The following is a 20471-nucleotide window of genomic DNA, read 5'->3' as shown; positions in this document are numbered from 1 at the left end:
AAGCTTAAGGAAGTACATATTTTGTTGCACTAAAATGAAGGACAATTATGGAATGGTTTAGTTCAGAACTGGTGAACTTCACTGATATTTTGTTTGGTCTGGCATTTTGGTTCTGCTTGGATAAACATTTTAATCTTAGTCAAACCTGCTGAATTCATAAAATCTGGCTTAAAAAACAGAAAGAATGGACTATTTTTATGAGATTTCAGGTACTACAAACTCAAACAGTCACATTTCATTCTACAAATAATCATGCTTGGCTTGTACAGTTTGCTTTCAGTTGTGCTTTTTTAGAGCCTAATTCTGGTATTCCTGACATTGTAAATCAAGGCTAATTCAATCCATTAAAGTGAGTAAAGTTACACCAGCATTAAATCTTTGTAAGTGAAATCAGAATCAATGCCCTTAAATTGTAACAGGGCAGGGGCATATTATGTATTTGGAACTGATCTACTATTCAGGTACTACTCCACCATATATTTTACATCAGTCTTTCAATGATTAATTACAAAAAAAATAATACTTCCAACTGCCAGGCCACAGCCCAGAGTAACTCAAAAACAGTCTCTCCCAGGATTTCAGCTATTTTCTCTTCAGTCTCAGCCTGTAATCTGGAATGTAAAAGGTTTGTGAAAATGGAAAATAACGAAAGAGAGAATGTAGTTCAGCACCTTCCAAAAGGTTCTAGATATGAGCAGTTATTAAGGTATTTTTCAGAGTGGGTTCTTAGTTTTCCCAAGTCAGTTCACCCATTTTTAATTGTACTGAAAATATACAAAGAGTGAATAGAAATTGATTATACATATTTGAGGAGGATTTGATTTTCCTATAGTGAAAATATAAATGTTTAATATATATATATTTGGCTCTCTCCTGCTGCTATGTATTTCTCCCTTTTTTTGTATGTTTCTTTTCACAGTACAGTCCAAACTAATTTCCAATTATACTTGATAAGAAAATATAATAATAGTAATGTTTTGTTTTGCTTTAAAGCTTCCCAAGTACAATTTTAAAAAATGGGTGTACAAACTATTATGAAATTCATTCATTTGCTTATATTTGTTGTTGCTGTCTTTAACCCAGAGGATCAGTTTTAAATAATGGTCCTTTTCCTAGCAAATGAAATCACTGATGCTAAATGTCACAATGATTGAATAGTTGCAACTTAAACGACATAGCAGTTTTGGAAAACAAAATGCTCTATTCATAGCTGGAAAGGGGGGAGGGGGTATTTAAAAGTGCTAGGCTGTACACATCTTTAGATTTTTCAGCTTCTCTTGATTAATTCCTACCCTGCTTTTAATAATTCGTTTGACCAATTTGCTGGACTATATCCTTCAATTTACAGGATCTGGCACCTAAAAATATCAAGCTTACTACATTACATGCTTTCAAAAAAATATGCAAACTGTGTTACATTAGTAGTGTATACATCAAAAACCTACACCTGTCACCCTAATTTAATCTCATAAAAAAAATTCATTGAACTGATAAAAAGTAAAAAAAAAAAAAAAAAAGGAAGAAGAAGCTATGCAGCAAGTGACATAGCTACATCTACCCTGCTGGTGGAAGATAAATGTATTCAAGTTCTTAATATGATCAAGCAGATGGGATCACATGGGCAGAGCAAAATCATGGATGTATGCTTGCTTTTAGTTCTTCTGTGTTTAGTTTTTCAATACAATGCTTTCACAGTTACTGGTTTTCTGGTTAATAATAGGACTGTCAATTAATCACAAGTAATTCACGTGATTAACTCAAAAAAATTAAAAGCAATTAATCGCACTGTAAAACAACAGAATACCAACTGAAATGTATTAAGTATTTTTGGATTTTTTCTACATTTTCAAATATATTGATTTCTATTACAACATAGAATATAAAGTGTACAGTGCTCACTTTATATTATTTTTGATTACAACTATTTGCACTGTAAAAATGATAAAAGAAATAGTATTTTTCAATTCAGCTCATAGAAGTACAGTAGTGCAATTTTTATTGTGAAAGTGTAATTTACAAATGTAGATTTTTGTTTGTTTGTTACATAACTGCACTCAGAAACAAAACAATGTAAAGCTTTAGAGCAGCGGTTCTCAAACTTCATTGCACCGCAACCCGCTTCTGACAACAAAAATTACTACATGACCAGGACGGGGACAAAGCCTGAGCCTGCCTGAGCCTTGCCACCCCAGACAAGAGTGCCAAAGCCCAAGCCCTGCCACCCCAAGGGGGGGGGAAGAAAGGGGGGCAAAGTCAAAGCCCCAGGCCCCAGCAAGTCTAATGCCAGCCCTGGTGACCCCATTAAAATAGAGTTGCAACCCACTTTGGGGTCGCTGAGAACTGCTGTTTTAGAGCCTACAAGTCCACTCAGTCCTACTTCTTGTTCAGCCAGTTGCTGATGCATCCGATGATGAAAATAATCATGCATTGGTCTGCACTGCTTTGGATGGTTATCAAGCAGAACCTGTGATCAGCATGGACACATGTCCCCTAGAATGGTGGTTGAAGCATGAAGGGAATTATGAATCTTTAGTGCACCTGGCACATAAATATCTTGCGATGCCGGCTACAACAGTGTTCCTGTTCTCACTTTCAGGTGACATTGCAAACAAGAAGTGGGCAGCATTGTCTCCTGCTAATTGTAACCAAACTTGTTTGTCTGAGCGATTGGCTGAAGTAGGACTAAATGGACTTGTACCCTCTAAAGTTTTACATTGTTTTATTTTTGAATGCAGTTATTTTCGTATATAATTCTACATTTATAAGTTCAACCTTCATGATAAAGAGATTGCACTACAGTACTTGTATTAGGCGTATTGAAAAATACTATTTATTTTGTTTTTTTACAGTGCAATTATTTGTAATAAAAATAAATATAAAGTGAGCACTGTACATTTCATATTCTGTGTAACTGAAATAAATATATCTGAAAATGTAGAAAACATCCCAAAATATTTAAATAAATGGTATTCTATTATTGTTTAACAGCGCGATTAATCACACAATTAAGATTTTTTAATCGCTCTACAGCCCTAGTTAATAATAATGGTTCTTGATAGAAATGACCAAACTTGTCTTGTTAAAATATGACACATGCACACAACACAAAATTTCAGTTCTATCCAAAATTGAAATGTTTGCTAAATGTGGTTGTTATTGTTTCCCCCCTCTCTTATTTTTATGTGCATATGAACTCCAAGTCCTGTCCCCCTTGCCCTTATCCCCCATGTCTCTCTCTCTATGTGTAACCTGTTCTTATGAAATTTCTAGCTCAGAGGCCTGATCCGCCAAACACACACTTCAGCAGGACTATTCACAAGTAAGATTACTCATATGTGTTAAGTGTTTTCAGGATAAGGTTCAAACTTGCAAACCCAAGAAGTCTGGTTAGCTCAGATAAACATTCAAACTTGTGGATGCTTCGCCTAACAGAACCTGTGAATGCCATGGTGAATTTAGATCCTTATTCTACTTTTAACTACTATTTTTTATTTAAAATTACAAGAACAGTAGCAAGAGCCATGGCTGGTAAAAGGTTTGGCTCCCGCTGTTTTAATACATTACAGAAGACTGACTAAATATTGAGCTGCTTGAGTCGACTGTGACAGGTTAGGAATATACTGCACAGGGAGTTCAGCCAAATATACCCTCAGAGCCTTAAAAGTCAAAAGAAGAACTTTAAAATAAAAGGATTTGCATAGGGTACAGACTTGAAAAGTTATTGTAATATAATTTGACTAAATCAGAACAAATTCAATTTCTAACTCATGGGAAATCCCAATATTTCAACATTTTTTTTTCATCCTGAATTGAATGAAATGTTGAAATATTTAAATTTTTCACGGAAGGGAAATTTCTGAAGGATCTGACTCTGAAGGCTACTCATACAGCAGGATCACACTGCAGAGCAGACTGGTTGCGTCAAGAGACAGTTCATCCTGGAGCATGTTCCTGAATCAGACAGAGACAGATCAATTTTGATTGGGAAATGAGGAAACATTTGTTTCAACATTTTCACATCCTGATGTTTCATTTCAGTTTGTTGAACTGACTGACTCTTAGTTTCAAGTCAGTTCAACACTAAAGTTCATTACCCTATTGTATTGCTTTGCCTCATGGGAGTCAGAGTTCAGTTTGATTGCTGCCTCAATTCTCCCAATAGGAGAGGCTCTGTGGCTAGCCTACATCTCTGTATCGCACATGATGCACTTTCAGCCATGTGACTCCAATGATGCACCACTCTGGTACATCAGAAGGAAGTCTGTGTTGCATCATGGGATATGTATTCTGGCCACAGAACCCAGTATATAAGAGAGAATAGAGACTCAAACAACAACTCCCATGAGGCAATAGTCCACAGCTGAGAAATACAATTCAATGTTGGATTGATTTGAAGCAAGATATTTTGGGTGAGTTCAATAATCTGAAATAGACTAATTGGGGTCAAACTCACCTGAAACAAAATATTTCATTTCAATTTCCCAGACAGAAAATCAAAACATATTTGGGAAATTGAAATGTTGTCAAGGAAAATTTTAATTTTGCAGAAACTGCAATTTCTGTCAGAAAATCATTATGATGGAAAATTTTTGACTAGCTGTAGTTATGACCCCTACATTCCCATTAAAATATTTGAATAATTTGTAGTCTTCATATACAGTAGACCAGAACACCAGAAAAACAAAGAATTTCAATAATATCATTAAACTGGCTAAAAACACATTTTAAGCATTCTAAACTGTTTTTACTGAACAGTGGCTGCTGTCTTGCTTTTCTCAGCTGGGAGGCATTGTGGCCTAGTGGATAGAACACTGCAGTCGGACTCAAGAAACTTAGATTCTAATCCCAGTTCTGCCACTAGCCTACTGGGTTCCCTGGGGCAAATCAATTTGCCTATTTTGCCTCAGTTTCCCCATCTATAAAATGGAGATAATGCTTTGTAAAGCATTACAAAGGTGTGCTTTGTAAAGTACTTTGAGATCTACTGATGAAAAGCTAAGTAGTATTATTTTGTTATTAAAATGTAATTTTAGTAATACAGTACACCTTCGCTATAACATCCTTCATTATTACAAACCTCCGCCCTTAATAAACCCAATTCCTGGATCCCAACTACAGTTCAGTACTGTTTAAAAAAAAAGGGAAGGGGTGTTGCACATGTTTGTACAATTTCTATTCAGGGTTGAGTCCAAGAGCAAAAACTTAAGGAGTGGGCCACAACCTGGGTTGAAGCTGAAGCCCCAGTGGTGGTGCAACTTTGGGGGCTGACAGCCGGGAGCCCTGCTGCTGTGCAGGCTAATAGCCAGGAGCCCAAATGCTGTGGGGGTGATCAGCTGGGAGCCCGGAACCTGGCTGCTGTGGGGACCGACAGCCAGAACCACTCTACCTGCAGCTGAAAACACAGAGGTCACCTAAAATCTCCCTCCCTGACCAACTTGTAGCCATAGTTTTTAATATGATTAATAATAATAATTAGTTAATTTAGCTAACACCTTTATTCAAGGTGACTTCATTAACTTACTCCAGCATTTTATGGTTCATTTTGATTGTCCTTTCACTATAATGAACCCTTGGCTATAACGAACAAAAGGTTGTATTCTGACAGTGAGGGTGTATTGTATAAGATGAATTAGATGTCACTCCAATTATAAACCTAGAACTAAAGAAATAGTCGGACTCTTAATACTTTGAACCTCTCACCAGTCCCAGCAAAGATAAATGTACCATTAGCATCTCAAAAATAAATCATATTTTTGCTCTCATGAGCTATAAGTCAAGGTCAGTGTATTGTTGGTTTTACATTGATAGATGGTATAGCTTTAACTTTTCAAGTGATGTCAGATTTAACAGGAACTTCAGGGCAGAGTGATAAAAGCCTAACATGATTCAGACAACAATGGCAGGAATCAATATTAAGTTTGAAAACCTGAAGTTCCAGTGGATGGAAAATTGAAGGGATAAAGATAAGGATGAACAGGCATAATACTAACTGAAAATAGCAATAATGGTAAAGTAAGGCATTTAGAAATTGAACTGATAACCTAGAAAATAAATTCAAATTAAGAAATATTAGATTAGTATGATAAGGAAATTGACACAACTCTGCTCAAGGGGTAGGACACCTCAAAGTGTATCTTCACAAAGTCCATTCAATCCTCGTGTCTCCAAAGCCATTGTGAGCTGATTTCAGGAGCTAAGTAAAGACGGAGCTGATAAATGAAAAGATCAGGAAATTTTAAGCCTTTTTAATTCTGAAAAGTTCAAAATCTAAATTATTTCTTAATGTTTAGAGATGCTTTGTGTGATGCAGCTGCACATGCAATTTCCATTACGTCAAGTGTCTCTTATAATTTCATAGCAACACAGGTTTTCTGACTAAAATACTAGACATGAGTTTTTGCATCTATAATAAACTAAGTTTAGTGCCTCTAGCTATCAAGGAACACAAGCTGCTTGAGAACAGCTAGATATTACCATAAAATAAATTAACAAACAAAATTGTTGCTTCCCTACAGCCAAGAGTAAAGCTTCAGCAGTTCAACCGTGGAGGTTGGGGGGGAATAACTCTCCGGGCAGAGTTAGTTAAAAGTCCATGTACAACAGGAGCTAGTCTTGGAGCTTCTTTGCCAGATAAGGCAGAGAGAGAGCTATATGACCATCCCATCAAATCATTGGAAACGTTTGATGCTGTTCTCCTCTCACAAAAAGTTCCTTCAGGGACGAGGCTGTCTTTCTGTGTCAGAAAATGTGCACAGATTACACAGGACAAGAGGCTTCTTTCAGTCATTTCATACTGATATTTCTCAAAGCTTTGGAAGATTCTCTTTAAGGTAAGGAACATAAATGTCTCCTACACCTAAAAAAGAGAAACTCTCTACTTTATCAGAGATGATCTGTTAGACATCAAAACCATAATTCTAATGTCAAATCCGCAGCTGTATTTTCTATGTTTTATAGACCCTGAAGGGTCAGGCAAGTTCAGTCCTCAAATGATTGAATGAATTAATCAAATGCAAGCATTTCAAGATGGTTGGTTGTATATCACAGTAGTTGATCAAGGGGATTACTTCGCATGTATTGATTTGCATGATTCATATTCCCATATCAGAAAGCCAACATCACTTATGCTAATATGTGCTGCACAAAATCTTTCACTCTCCCCGTGACCACAAAAAGTTACAACCTTAAGAAAACAACAACAAAATTTACTTAATACCTGCTCTGAACTGGTTGACAATGATATTTGGGAAATCACCTCAAAAAAAAAAATCAAAACAAATCAATACCCAGTAGCTGCTAGCAAGTATAAAAGAAATCACTAAATTCCTTCCTGAATTTCATCACTTAGGTGCTATAACGTTTGACTCCCTGCTCGGGAAAGAATAGAAAAAGGACCATGTGTATTTGTACAAAAGCAAAAGAAAAAAACTTGCACCTGTTTGGTCTGATATCCTCGTACAGATAAATATCTGAGTATGGCTTCATGCATGTGTTCAGATGATAGGACTCAGGACAAAATTTTCTCAAATCAGTATGGTCCAAGTTAAGCACCAAAAATACAGCAAAATACTATTTGAATTAATGGATAAATACTGAAATCTGATAAAAAGGCTATCCATGTCAGAGCCAGCTTGTGTGATTATCACCATAAATGAATCTTCAAAAGGATAGGTAACATATCTCGACAAGCATTTTGTTCAGACCAATGAGTAAAAGCAGAGGGAAATGTACCAGTGTTACAGGATTCAAGATGGTGAGCAGAGCAATTCTGGCACTGAAAACATTTCTTACACACAAAGCAATGCTAATGCAGTTGGACAACACCTCAGCAGTATCATATATAAACTGACAAGGCAGAACCAAAAGTTCATCCCTGCTAATGAATAGAGGCTCTCAGGTGGCTTCAATGGGCAGGATCTGACTCTGAGGGCTGCTCATACAGCAGGATCACACCATGCAGCAGACTGGTTGAGCCAAGAAACAGTTCATTCTGGAGTACGGTTCATGAGTCAGAGCCAGACTGAGACATAGATCAAATTTGCAATCTTTGGGTTGGTTACCCAGAGACTGATCTCTTTGCTTTGAAAAAACAATGCAAAACTCAGTCTTTTATCCCCCATTTTGAGAGCAGGTCATGTTCCCAATACATACATTCCCAATTTCCCAAATAACCCCTCAACTTCGAAAGTACCCATTACACAATTACACCTTTATATCTGTTCCTTTTTGGAGTTAAAACATTCTCTGTGGTTCTAGTCCTATTCCCTTTCTTCCCTCACTCATTGTTAGAGGACAGAGAGTAAGGGAAAAAAGCTGAAAAGGAAAGAAGAATGGGGACAGTGTGGACAATATTTTTGCCCTCTTCCCCAGTGGTTAAAGAGCACCAGAACACTTCCAAAGAGAAAAAAAGGTGTTTGGGGAGGTCTCAGATTAAATGTACAGAATTAATGTTGCATGGCAATTGGGAGGTTAAGCTGAGTGAGGACATGGTGATGAGTAAACTCTCTTGCTCATAGGTTCTTATCAGAACGTACAGTCCAGTTTTCCTCCTACAAGTGGCCCAGCCAACTAGCACACCTTGAGGAAACATTGCAGGTGAGGGGGATGGAGGGGGCGAGGTAACAGAATGGCACTAAGACCTATCGGGTAACACAAAAGTCTACACTAGAAAGCTATCCCATCCTTGGAGACCAGTTTGCACTGCTGAAGTATCAGCAATTACAGCATGATTCAACTCCCCACCTTCCACTTCCCAAACACATACACAGTATCCAGGCACTTGTACCCACTTCCTTAAGACAATCTACTGACAGGTGTGTTCTGTGCCAGTTTACAGGAGCAGGTAAAGATTAAACTGTAGCTGACTCAAACCAGAGTTTAACAAAGCTCCTACTTTGCTTCTTCTCAGGAGCATCTATACCTACTTCTTCCCCTCAACAAGACAGAAAGGTTTTTTTCCTTACCTTTCCAAGATCTGCCAACAGCTGTCATGAGCTCATGAGTATCACATTATGATTGCACTTCCTTCGTGAGCTAGCTAGCAAAGAAACAACATCTAGGGCAAGGACTTTTGACTACAAGATCCAGAGAAAAGCTGATTGTCACCTTGTTTAGCCCTAATTTGTCATCAGTCTTTCTCTGGAGAGATCACAATTTGATTTGTTAGTCTCTGTACTTCCAAGTCTATCTAATGATAGTCAACAACTTAAATGATGGATGACATACTTTGGGTTTGGGGTTTTTTTTTAGCTTTTGTATGCAGCAATTAAAGTAAATTAAAACAGATGGTTACAGTCCGGTCATGTTGTTTTATGGTGTCCCATACCCTTAGGAAGACCACCATCACACAGGGTATGTTACACCACAAATGAAGGTTGAGGACTAGCATGGGTAGGTGTACTATGATAACTGATGTGTGTGTGTTGCCTTCCTGCTCCCTGTTCCTGCTCCCAGGACACAAGTGTTCCCGTTCCTGTTTCTTTGTGTGTGTGTTCATAGCACTGGGTGTGTGCAGTCACTCAGGGGCTGCTGCTGAAAATACCTGCTATTTGGATTGCTGTTTTGTTCAAACTGCTGCTGACATAACTGGTTCGTGGTTAATACGTGTTTCAATTGACCACCTAATTGCATGTCTTGCCTCAATTTCCTTGTGTTTTGGGATTGCAGCTTTGGGGTGCATCAGTGTGTAATGCACACCCATACTATCTTTAATGTAGCTGGTACAGGTAAGTGTGGAAAACGAGGATATAGTAGTGAGGATGTGATAGCATGGGCTAGCGACCCCAGTACAAGCCCATGAGACTCTGAACATGTACTGTACCAGGGTCCTGTGTCCTGTACTGTACCAGGGTCCCTGCTACCATGTCTACCTGCTGAAATTTGTGGTGCAGATGTTTCCTTATAAACACTCTAGAATAATGTACTTGGAGAATGAGTCCCTATTAGTATGAACAGAAAGTTTGGAAATTGACACTAATATCTAAGAATTGCTATTTTCATTCTATGCTGATTACAATTCTATTGTTCTTTGATGGTGGGAGACATCCATGACTATTAGTCAGGTTAGACTTTGGACTAGTCTGTTTTGCTAAAATGAGAGTTCTCTGTGAAGATCGACCTATAATTCCTTCCCCCATGAACATTTCAGGATAAGGAGGAAACAGATGGTACTTAAGCTGTGAAAATATTGATTCAGATGAACCCAATACAAAGGAGATTTTTCCAAATGTCAACTTTTTATTTGTTTTGGGTTCCTCCCCACCACATCCTCTTAAAAATAGCTAGTAGTGAATCTATTCAACTGTTTATGTGATAAATATTTATTTATTATTGTAATTATTGTAAGTGATTAATCCTGTCTCTGCTGGAAAGTGATGTGTATTTCATGGAGATCACATTTAAATACATTACTGCTATGTATAATATCAGGTTAAGTGTTGTATTTGGAGACAGGACATTTGATCCATTAGCCAATGAGAGTCCAATTACCACCCACTGTATCTGTGAATGGTGTATGTATAAATGTCATTGTCCTTCTCTTTATTCTCCGCCAGCATGGAAGAACTGGCGTTATGTGATCTATTGATTTTATTCCATGGTAATAATATCCTCAATCTGGGATTGGATTTTTTTTTGTTTTGTTTTTTTTCAAATAAGCAGGACTGCAAGAAATAATAATTCTTTGAATCTGGAACTGTAGCCACAGCTTCATACATTGGGCCTACAAGCAAGCTGTCAGAGGAGTAGCAGATTGCAGTGAGTCTTCAGGATCAGGCATGCATGACTGCACTGGCATGGCTTTTGGGGGATGTTATGGAATCAGTTGTTGCCAGAACTCTGCTCTATAGAAATCCCTGCAGACCTTAATAGTGCATCAAGATGAGAATTATTCTGATTCTAGAACAGAGGCAATTTCTCAGAGTTGAGCAGCTTTGCCTAGAGGCATTTCCCCTGCTCCATACTGGTATAGACACCACATGAAAAGACAGGAACAGAATTTAGACTGGCCCATATACAGATTACAGCAGCCACATACTGTTATTGAAAAGAATTAGTAAACAGACAACAATGTTAGGGAAGTCTGTTGGAGGCAAAGTAGTGAAATTCTCTTTCTTGCTGTTTGGAAGGAATGTGCAAAGATCAAAGTCCAAAGATTTGGACCAATTGAAAAAAAATATGTAAAATGTTTGTTGTTTTTAAAATACCTGAGACTGAACTTTTATATAAATTGTTGATTGCCTTATTTGGGCTTCCAGTTAAAGGGTAACAGTTAAATGTTAAATAAATTTTGCACCTGCTAATTGCAGCACAGTATGAAATGTCAGCTAAATGGGAATGAAAAATTGCTCCCAAATCACAAAAACAATTCAAATAAAGATGGAAAAAGTGGCTTAGGAGAATCAAACTATATGAAAATCTGAACAGGCATGGATAAATCCTCCCTAACTAAAGCATGTTTCCTCATTATTATAAACCAACTATCTATAAAGCCAAGGAAAATAATAATTGTTTGTGTTGGTATGAGAGTGTACAGCTAATAATAGAGTGTGCACTTAAAGTACATTCCACTTTTAGAGCTCTTACCAGTAGAGATGGTAAGAAAATAGTATTTTCCCCATGGAAAATTTCAGCTTTTTGGCAAAATATTTCTACTGACAATTGAAATATTTTTTTTCGAAGTGGTGCTGTGGTGTCTCATGGGAATTGTAGTTCAGATGCCTTGCACTGCCACCTTTCTGTATTGGTCAGGCTCTCTGGCCAGACCACATTTCCCATGATGCATCACAATCAGGGCTGCTATGAAGCACCTTAACAAGATGACACCAAATGGTGCATTATCAAAGATGTCCAACCCACAGAGACTTGGAGCCTAAGGCACCTAAACGACAATTTCTAACGGGCACTATGGCACCAGTTTAAATTGAAATGTTTTGATTTTCAGCCCAAAAGCATTGGGGTTTTAGTATTTCATTGACCTGTCAAAACTTTACATGGAAAGCAGACATTTTTTGTGAAAAATTTCATTTAGTCAAAAATCCAATTTTCTGACAAAAATCAGTTTTGATGGAAAATTTTTGACCAGCACTACTTACCAGTTCCATTGATATTCCCTATACAGATAAAAGGGAATGCTGCCAGAACTGCTATGCTCTCCAGAGCTAGGAAGAAATTTTTGAAGTGTGCCCACTGTACAAAGTGGAAATTAAGAACAGGAAAAGGTAGTTTGAGTATCATGAAAATTTCTCAACCATTAAATATTTTATACCAGGGCTAACCTTCCAATGGAAAAGGAGGAAGCCACATTAAGTAGAGATGGCATGATAAACAAACAAAAGATTAGAAAATATTCCTTAAAGAACAATTGCACACTATCAGGTGAGAATAACCAGATAACCAAAAGCTCTTTTCCACTTCTCAGTTATATCAAACAATATTGAAATTATTCAGTAAAAGGAGAACAGTGTTTGGAAAAAACCACTGAACCATTCAGGCACCAATATTGATTACATACATGTGTCACTCATCTGGAATGACTTTTACACATTTGCCCCTTCTGTCACTCGCTCAAATCATGCCAACTGAAATGTCACTCTAAGCCAGGCTGCAGGCAACGAGCAAGATTTTTCCTTTAGCTTCTTTTTCTGGCCTTCTGAGCAGCCAAAACTTCCCCTCCCTCCTGCTTTTCACTGCTCCTTTGGTCCCTCTGTAACTGTGAGTGCAGCCCAGTCCAGGAGGAATTAGAAAGAAGGAGGTACCCAGAACTCCTGATTTCTGGTCCTGAGCAGCAGCACATTCCACCCCCAAGAAACAACCATGAGGAAGGGATATAGAACAAAAAGGATTAAGAAGAAATTCAGGGAGATAAATGAGTTAAGAGGGGAAGTGAAGAGGGGGAGTGGATCATTATGGAAAGAGGGTTGTTTAATTTCAGTGTAGATTTCCGGGTTCGGGCTGGAGCCCAGGTTCTAGGACCCCACGAGTCTGAGTCAGCTGGCACAGGCCAGCCATGGGTGTCTAATTGCAGTGTAGACATGCCCTATGCAGAGGCAAATTGGAGAAGGATGATCTTCAAGCTAATGCACAGGACTGGAAGTCAGGACTCGGGTTCATTCCCAGTCTGCCACTAATTTGCTGTGTGATCTTGTACAAGACATGTAATCATTCAGTTTCTCAGTTTCACTCTCAGTAAAATTGGACTATCACATAGATCTACCTCCTAAAGAGCTGAAAATTCTAAAATTCCTGGGATGGAAGTACTGATATTAACTTATTACAGTTAGATAGAGGAAGACAGACTGAATAAAAAACCTCTTGTTTCTTGTTATTTGTATTGCAGCATAGCCTGAAAGTGCTGAACCGATGGGTCCCATTGGGTTGTACAAACAGCTGTACAAACAGAGCAAGAGAAAGTCCCTGCCTTTAACAATGTATAGTCTACAAGACAGAAAATGTGGGCACACAGATGTGAAATCACTTGCCCTAAGTCACAGAGAAACCCAGTGGCAGAGCCAGGAACAGAATCTAGGTCTTCTGAGTCTGTCTAGTATCCCTCATCCACTATGCTGCACAATTACATGTTCTCTCTCTCGCGCGCGCGCGCTCTCTCTCACACACACACAAGCTCTGTGAATGCTTACCCTAGTTGGTGGATTTCTGAAGAATTTTGGCTTTCATTATTTTTTTTTAAATCCAACATTATGGATGCAAAAAGAAATCTCCCACCCTGTGGACCACATGAAAACTGATGTGCTCTGGTGTTTTCTTTACTGAGTCTGATGACAGAGTTATGCAAAGCAGCAGCATAGTGAAATTAATCCAACTTGGGTCAGTTTCACAGCTGTTTCTCAGAAACCACAGGTAGCAATGAAACTATAAAGTGTATATATACACTACACATAAAGGATCATATCATTTTCAGGCTCCTACTGCTTGGGAAACCTCTGAGCACCAACAGAGTTAGTCACTGGCATTATTCATAGAGAAGAAAATCTAAAAAGCAAAGGCTGGGAGAGCAGCAATAGTGGAGATTCACCAAACTAGCAGCAGTTAGAAGACTTTGGAGATAAAATGTCTTAGCCTCCTCAGAGCAGCAAAGTGGCTCCAAGTGAGGGAAGACACAGAAAATTCCTTCTTCCTTTCCAGATGCTTGAGGGAGACATACCTTCAGATTTATCAGATAACTACTAGACAAAGGATAATATGGAGGGCCTATATAGGCTCTGACGACTTCATGCTGATATAAATCCTAGCACCCTTCCTCTTCCCTCCAGCAGCAGATTTCAGGAAGCTGGGCTCACATGAGCATGTTCCCTTGGGCTTAGTTGGTGAAATCTACCCATCCCAACACTCTCATCTTTTGTATCTTCTCTCTAGTAAGTTTAAATCCTCCAACCAATGTGTGTGTGTGTAGTCCTGGTTTAGGCTCTTCTAGACATAATGTTATTCTACGTTAGCTCCCCAAAAATTGGCTGGGTTCCAAAGATATTAAAAGGAAGATTTCCGTGAGCTTTTATATCAATAATTTATGCTGAAATTACTGTCAATCTCAGGGCTGCTACTGTGCCTCACTGTGATTGGAGCTAATAGCTATTACCGGGATTTCATAGTTTCATTTAACATTAAGAAACCATCTGGAACTTTTATTTCATGCTAACACATAATGCCACAGTTGTGCTCAATATAGTCAGCAGCTTTATCTTGCTATAATGAGAGAGAAACACACATGCACTGAATCAAATTATACCTTCACTCATATTTGTGCATTTCTGCTGAAACCATATTTTCATAGAATTTAATGTCAGATCTAGTGTGACCTCCTGCATAATACAGGCCAAAGATCCTCACATAGTCATCTCTGCATCAAACCCATAGCCTGTTTCACCTATATCTTATCTTTTCAAAATATATTCAGTCTTGACTTAAAGTTGAAAGGGGAAGAGAATCCATCACACCTTGAGGTTAGTAAGCCCTGGTACAAATTAAGCACCACTTTAGATACAATGTTGTAAATCCACATTGACTCCAATAAATGTATTTACACCAGTGTAATTGAGAGCAGAATTTTACCCTAAATTTAACAACTGAGTCCTGTGCTCTGACCTCACTTTCTTTGTTCATCCTTGCTGAAGTGGTAGAATTCAATAACAATGTACTAGAAGCACTACAGAATTGTGTTTTTTGATGCTATGTTTCTGTTGTGTGCAGTCAAGTCTAGTACATTTCAAACTTTTATATGCCACTGAAGGGAAAACATTTCCATGCAAGAGATGCAGTCATTGCTCTGCTGACTGTAAATGTTCTTCTGTTCTTGGAGGCAACATAGAGGCAGAAACAAGGAAATAAAGGAAGGAACGTGAGAATGATCAGAAACAAAACAGGATACATATTCAAACAGACGAACAACCCACAGATGCAAAAGAGAAGATGAGAAAGGTAAGTGTGAATAGAATGGGAAACAATAAGATCAATATATATGGGAGAAAATATGCAGAGAAGAGATAGGAGGAGACAGAAAAAACACGAAGGAGGAGAAATAGTGTCTGGAGAAGAAAGGAAAGTGTCATGTAGAATTTTTTTAAATAAAGAAAAAAGTTAAGGACAGAGAGAAAAACAATGCTGGCAACTGGAGTCAAAGACACTGCTAAGTAAAAACTGCCTTCTAATATTTTAGAGTCCAGCCTTCCGATCTGAAGGAGTATAAGATCAAAGTTTTCTACCAGACTAAAAAGACATTGACATCTGGTAGTGTTTTCTGGTAATGCAATAAATACCTTGTGTCATCTCTTTATGTCCTGGGACTTTAATCATTTTGATACTTTAAAAAAATCTCAGTTTTTAAACTTTTTCTGAATGTTGTTTTATTGGATTGCTACACATATTTCCTGTCATAAAAGCAGCTCTAATGGATTAGTTACTTCCATCAATTTCCTCAGCTCCTTTTGAAAACAAATATTCTGTGGAAGCTATTCTGAACCTTCCGAACACATCCTCTGAGGCAACAGGCTTACAAAGTCCTCAGTCACTGAAATTTAATCAATTCTTATTTTCCAGGTGAAAGTTGAAAGTGAGAATACAGAAAGTATGTACAGTAAAAGCTTTTTTATCTGGCATGCGTGCTTCCTCCGCCTGCAGGCGCCATCCCCGCAGCTCCCATTGGCCATGGTTCCCGGCCAATGGGAGCTGCGGAGCCAGCACTTGGGGTGGGGCGCTGGCAGCACGCAGAGCCACCTCGCCATGCCTCCACCTAGGAGCAGCAGGGACAGTTCACCGCTTGCGGGGAGCCACCCAAGGTGCTGGATCCAGCACCTGAAACCCCTCCTGCACCCCAACCCACTGCCCTGAGTCCCCTCCTGGACTCAAACTCCCTCCCAGAGCCTGCGCCCCACACTCCCTTGTGTGCCTCAATCCTCAGCCCCGCACACACACACACACCCAAACTCCCTACATCTTAGTTAACGGGAATTTTTCACTTACCGGCACCCCCCGTTTCCCCAACATGCCAGATCCAAAAGCTTTTACTGTACTTACTTATATATGTATCACTACCATAAGATTAGATAATGATTTCTGAGCTCTTTCAGCTAAATAAATGGTGAAACTTTTACTCTATGCAGCTGAGTAAAGGGATGTAAAAGTGCCTTTAACTCACCCTTGGCACTGCCCAGATCTCTGGCCACTCCATCAGTCCCAGTGTAACACAAAAGCCTCAGGGCTCTTCTGTGTTATAGTGGCATGTAATGGCTCTTAAGTGATACTTATGCTCACTAAGGAACTCCAGAGCATAATGCATTTGCCAGGCCTGGAGTATGCCCCTGCACTGGGGAGCCATAGGAACCTCTTGCGCTATCAAATCTGAAGGGCCAATCTGATCTGGCCCAGGATATGTACTTAATGCTAATTTGTGCCAACCTAGATAACTGACGGAGCTGGGGAAGTGGCATTTCCTCTATCTCTAATCAGGTTTCAATTTAGCTAAAAATTAGCACATTATATTGTCTGTTGAATCACCCTAGTCATAGGACAGAGGGCAGGGAGACGTTATATGAATCTGAGCTAGTCAAGATTCAGTTTGAAAGGTTCTTAGAAATGCAGTGTCCATAAGATTTGCCCAGCCCAGCTGTGATATTGATGACTGCAGTATCAGCATCTAGATATCTGAAGATAGATAGATATGTAATTAACTACGATAAAATTATTGACCTGATCCTGCAATCCCTATTCAAGCAAAACTCACACTCAGATCTAGCAATGCGAGATTCACCTGAGCGATTCGCCTCATCTCACTATTCTTGACTTACTCCATTAGAGTACACTCAGCATGCTGAGGAAAAATCATCAGAAAGATCTAAGCAGCAGACCCAAAGCCCTGCTTTTTTTTATTTTCAGGAGAAAATTTCAAGAAAAGGAAACTGCCTTTTTTACTTTCATGAGAAATTGTATGTACGAACAAGATGTTTCTTTTGCTGTCTTGCAAACCCACAAAAATGGGTTTGATTGCAGTGGGAATCATCTCACATGCCATATCTCCACTCAGCAAGCTTAATTGAAGGTTTTTTTACTTGCAGAATCATGTTTCAGCATTTTTTCCAATCAGAACATAAAGGGCCTACCTTGAAGAAAGTCATGGTTGCTCCATCTTCAACTGCACCATACTCTATCTTTGTCTGCTTGGCTAAATCATCAGCTGAATCAATGGGAGATTCCATGCGCTCCACTGTCAGAAAGGCGGCTAGGTTAGCAGTGTACGAGGAAATGATGATAAGCGTGAAAAACCACCAAATGCCTCCCACTATCCTGGTGGAGAGGGCTTTGGGCATAAGCTCAGAACCTAATGGAAATCAGGGGAGAAAGGTGAAACCAATGCACAGAAAACAATCCGCAAGCATTCAACACTTTTTTGTCACAGTGTTGAGAACAGAATCACTGCACAAAAAAATCTTTAAGCTACAGGCTTACATATTGCTTGTACAAACAAACACAACTGAAATGGAAAATTGGGACTGATTACACTTACAAGACAGATTTGGGGACTGTGGGAAACAAAGTATAGTAATGGGAGACTCAAGGTGCAGTTTTGGTCTGAGATAATGTACAACCCTATTTTTAATTTTTTGTTTTGGTTTCATGACAATGGAAAACAAAAAAGCAAAAGCAGTAATTGGAACTGGATTGTCAAAAGAAGCTTTATACTAAAAAAAAACTCGCAGCAGGCTTGAGCCTCTAAATTAATAATAATACTTACTGTAGCCCATCTACTGTGCTTATTCTTCAAAGTACTTAAAGATTAATTAAGCAGTTCATAAAAAACTTTTTTGATGAAAGAAAAATATGTTGTTGCTGAAAAAAGCAGATACAAATCCGAGAATTTCAACTCCCCATAACCATAAGAACCTTGACTTCTGCCACTTCTGTTGTAATAAAGTCTCGTATAGCAATTTCTCATATAAAAGAAAACATCTCCCATCTCTATAATTAGCCCACAATTTCAGATAAACATGGGTGGCTGTGCCACACATTTAACTTGATAGAGCAGCAATGACAATATTAGACTGTTATGCATAAAGTAGATAAAGATAGATTATAATGCAATGCTGGAGTTGCCTGCTCATGGCACTAAAGAATGGACAGGGTGCCACACATTGTATGGTAATTTGCATAATTATTAATGCCAATTTAGAGCCTAATGAGACAATTTGTAGCACATGAGCTCCTCTTGTGCTTAATTATTATGAACAGGGAAAAATGGAATTCAGTTTACTTAATTTGCATCAGAAATATATTTGTAAACTGGCATGTATGGATTTTTTTCCCATTAAATTATAGCTAATAATCATAAGGTAAACAATTTCAAGTTTTGCCATAAACAAAACATATAAAAAACTTTGAGAAGTATATATGTATTTTTTAAAGAAATAGTTTAGCAGTATTGATATATCATTGAAATAAAGTATTAGGGGTTTTTTAGTCAATTAACAGATTTTTATTACTACTTGGGTAAAATGGAATGAAGCCAAGATGGACTATTTTATTCCTGATAAATTATGTTGTTTATATTAGATTAATTAAGGAACTGGTCCAGCAAGGTAACACATCTTCAGATAAATGTAGGTTGTGCCAAACTTTCAACGTCAATGCAACAAAAAAGAAAAAGAAAAGAAGTGGTACCATGACTGGACTATTTGATCCAAAACAGTCCATCTTACCCTGCAGTTCATCTTACCCTTGCTGTTTCAAACAAAACAATGTGACAGACTTGGGCATGATAGCCAACTCCAGTGCCAGACTCTGCCTACAACTCTGCAAGGAAAAAAGTAGAAAAGTACCTTTCTGATGTAGTCGCTCCTAGGCCCTGTCAGTCAGACACTTAGACACCATAACACTACAATATTTCCTAATAAGCCCACCATCTTCAACGTATTTATTTTTTAATTAAAAATCAACACTAGTAGAGTCAAACAAGATTGGGAAGAAAAGAACAGTGGAAACGTTTGCCACAGTTGCCCCAATTACCACAAGTTCATATCTTACCAAAGGACTTAAACAGAACGCCACCTAGGCCTGTGAAACAGAGCCTGGTTAGGTGCTGACTGTCATGTACCCAAGGTAACGTCATGTCCAGCACTATATCCCACAGTTTCCTGGGAGCTAGGGGTGTCAGCAAAAAAATGTATGAGTTTCCTCTATCATGTATCCTCCTCCAGCATTAAAGGAAAGTGTTGTAAAGATATTAATCAATATTAAAGTGGCATTTAAATATTGATTAATGTGTGTACTAACTGGCCGCAATTCATATTATATGTATTTATGGGAAATTATTATAAATAACTAGAACTAGGCACATTTTGTGTTTGTGTCCAAACTTACTGTTGTGTCACAGTAGGGATGCGAGGCAAACTGAAAAAAAGCATCAAATATAGGACTGATCCTTCATCCATAACTTGGTTCCTTCATTAAGTTATTGTAGCATGTGTGGTGCAAAAGGCAAAATGGTATAAGGTAAGGATGGAGTATCAATCTTAACTAAAAGTATACTTGCTGTTTGTGGTCTGTGCCACAATCTTAATATTATTGGAAATTAGCAGCCATGCAGAGGGGATAACACTTTGGATTCATATGAACCTTGATGATCCATTGGGGAATTCTGATGTAAATCCACCAGATTTGGCTCATTCATCCAGGATATCTGTCTTTCAATTGGCCAGGTTAATGACTCTGTTCCATCTTTTTTTCAAGAAGGATAGAGGATGTGGATTCAAAGTTAATATTGTTCTGATGAGCATTAATTTGAGAGGTTTCTGTCTGAAACCCCATGATTTTCCCCCACTCTGTCCCTCCTAGAGATGACGATGTCCCATCCCCCAAATTTTGTAGCACCCAAGATGTGCAACTCTCATGTATGGCTCTATCAATATCTTGGAGAAAGACAAATGCCATATAGACCTCCTCTCTACTCCTGTGTGTTTTGGCCCAGT

At 38.4% G+C, this 20471-nt stretch overlaps 1 protein-coding gene across 5 annotated transcripts in view; it reads right to left on the bottom strand.

Annotated features, from left to right (window-relative positions):
• The window catches only part of GRIK2 (glutamate ionotropic receptor kainate type subunit 2), a 612718-nt gene that overhangs the window by 109589 nt on the left and 482658 nt on the right, over window positions 1-20471 (bottom strand). For all 5 annotated transcript variants that reach the window (XM_073336875.2, XM_073336874.2, XM_073336872.2 and 2 more), the window contains one exon: window positions 17610-17827. In XM_073336875.2, coding sequence (XP_073192976.1) covers window positions 17610-17827 — 218 coding nt within the window. The remainder of the gene's footprint in view (window positions 1-17609; window positions 17828-20471) is intronic.

Source organism: Lepidochelys kempii, chromosome 3 (assembly GCF_965140285.1).
Source record: "Lepidochelys kempii isolate rLepKem1 chromosome 3, rLepKem1.hap1, whole genome shotgun sequence".
In the NCBI taxonomy this organism is placed as follows: domain Eukaryota; kingdom Metazoa; phylum Chordata; order Testudines; family Cheloniidae; genus Lepidochelys; species Lepidochelys kempii.
This window is presented reverse-complemented; position numbering and strand designations above follow the sequence as displayed.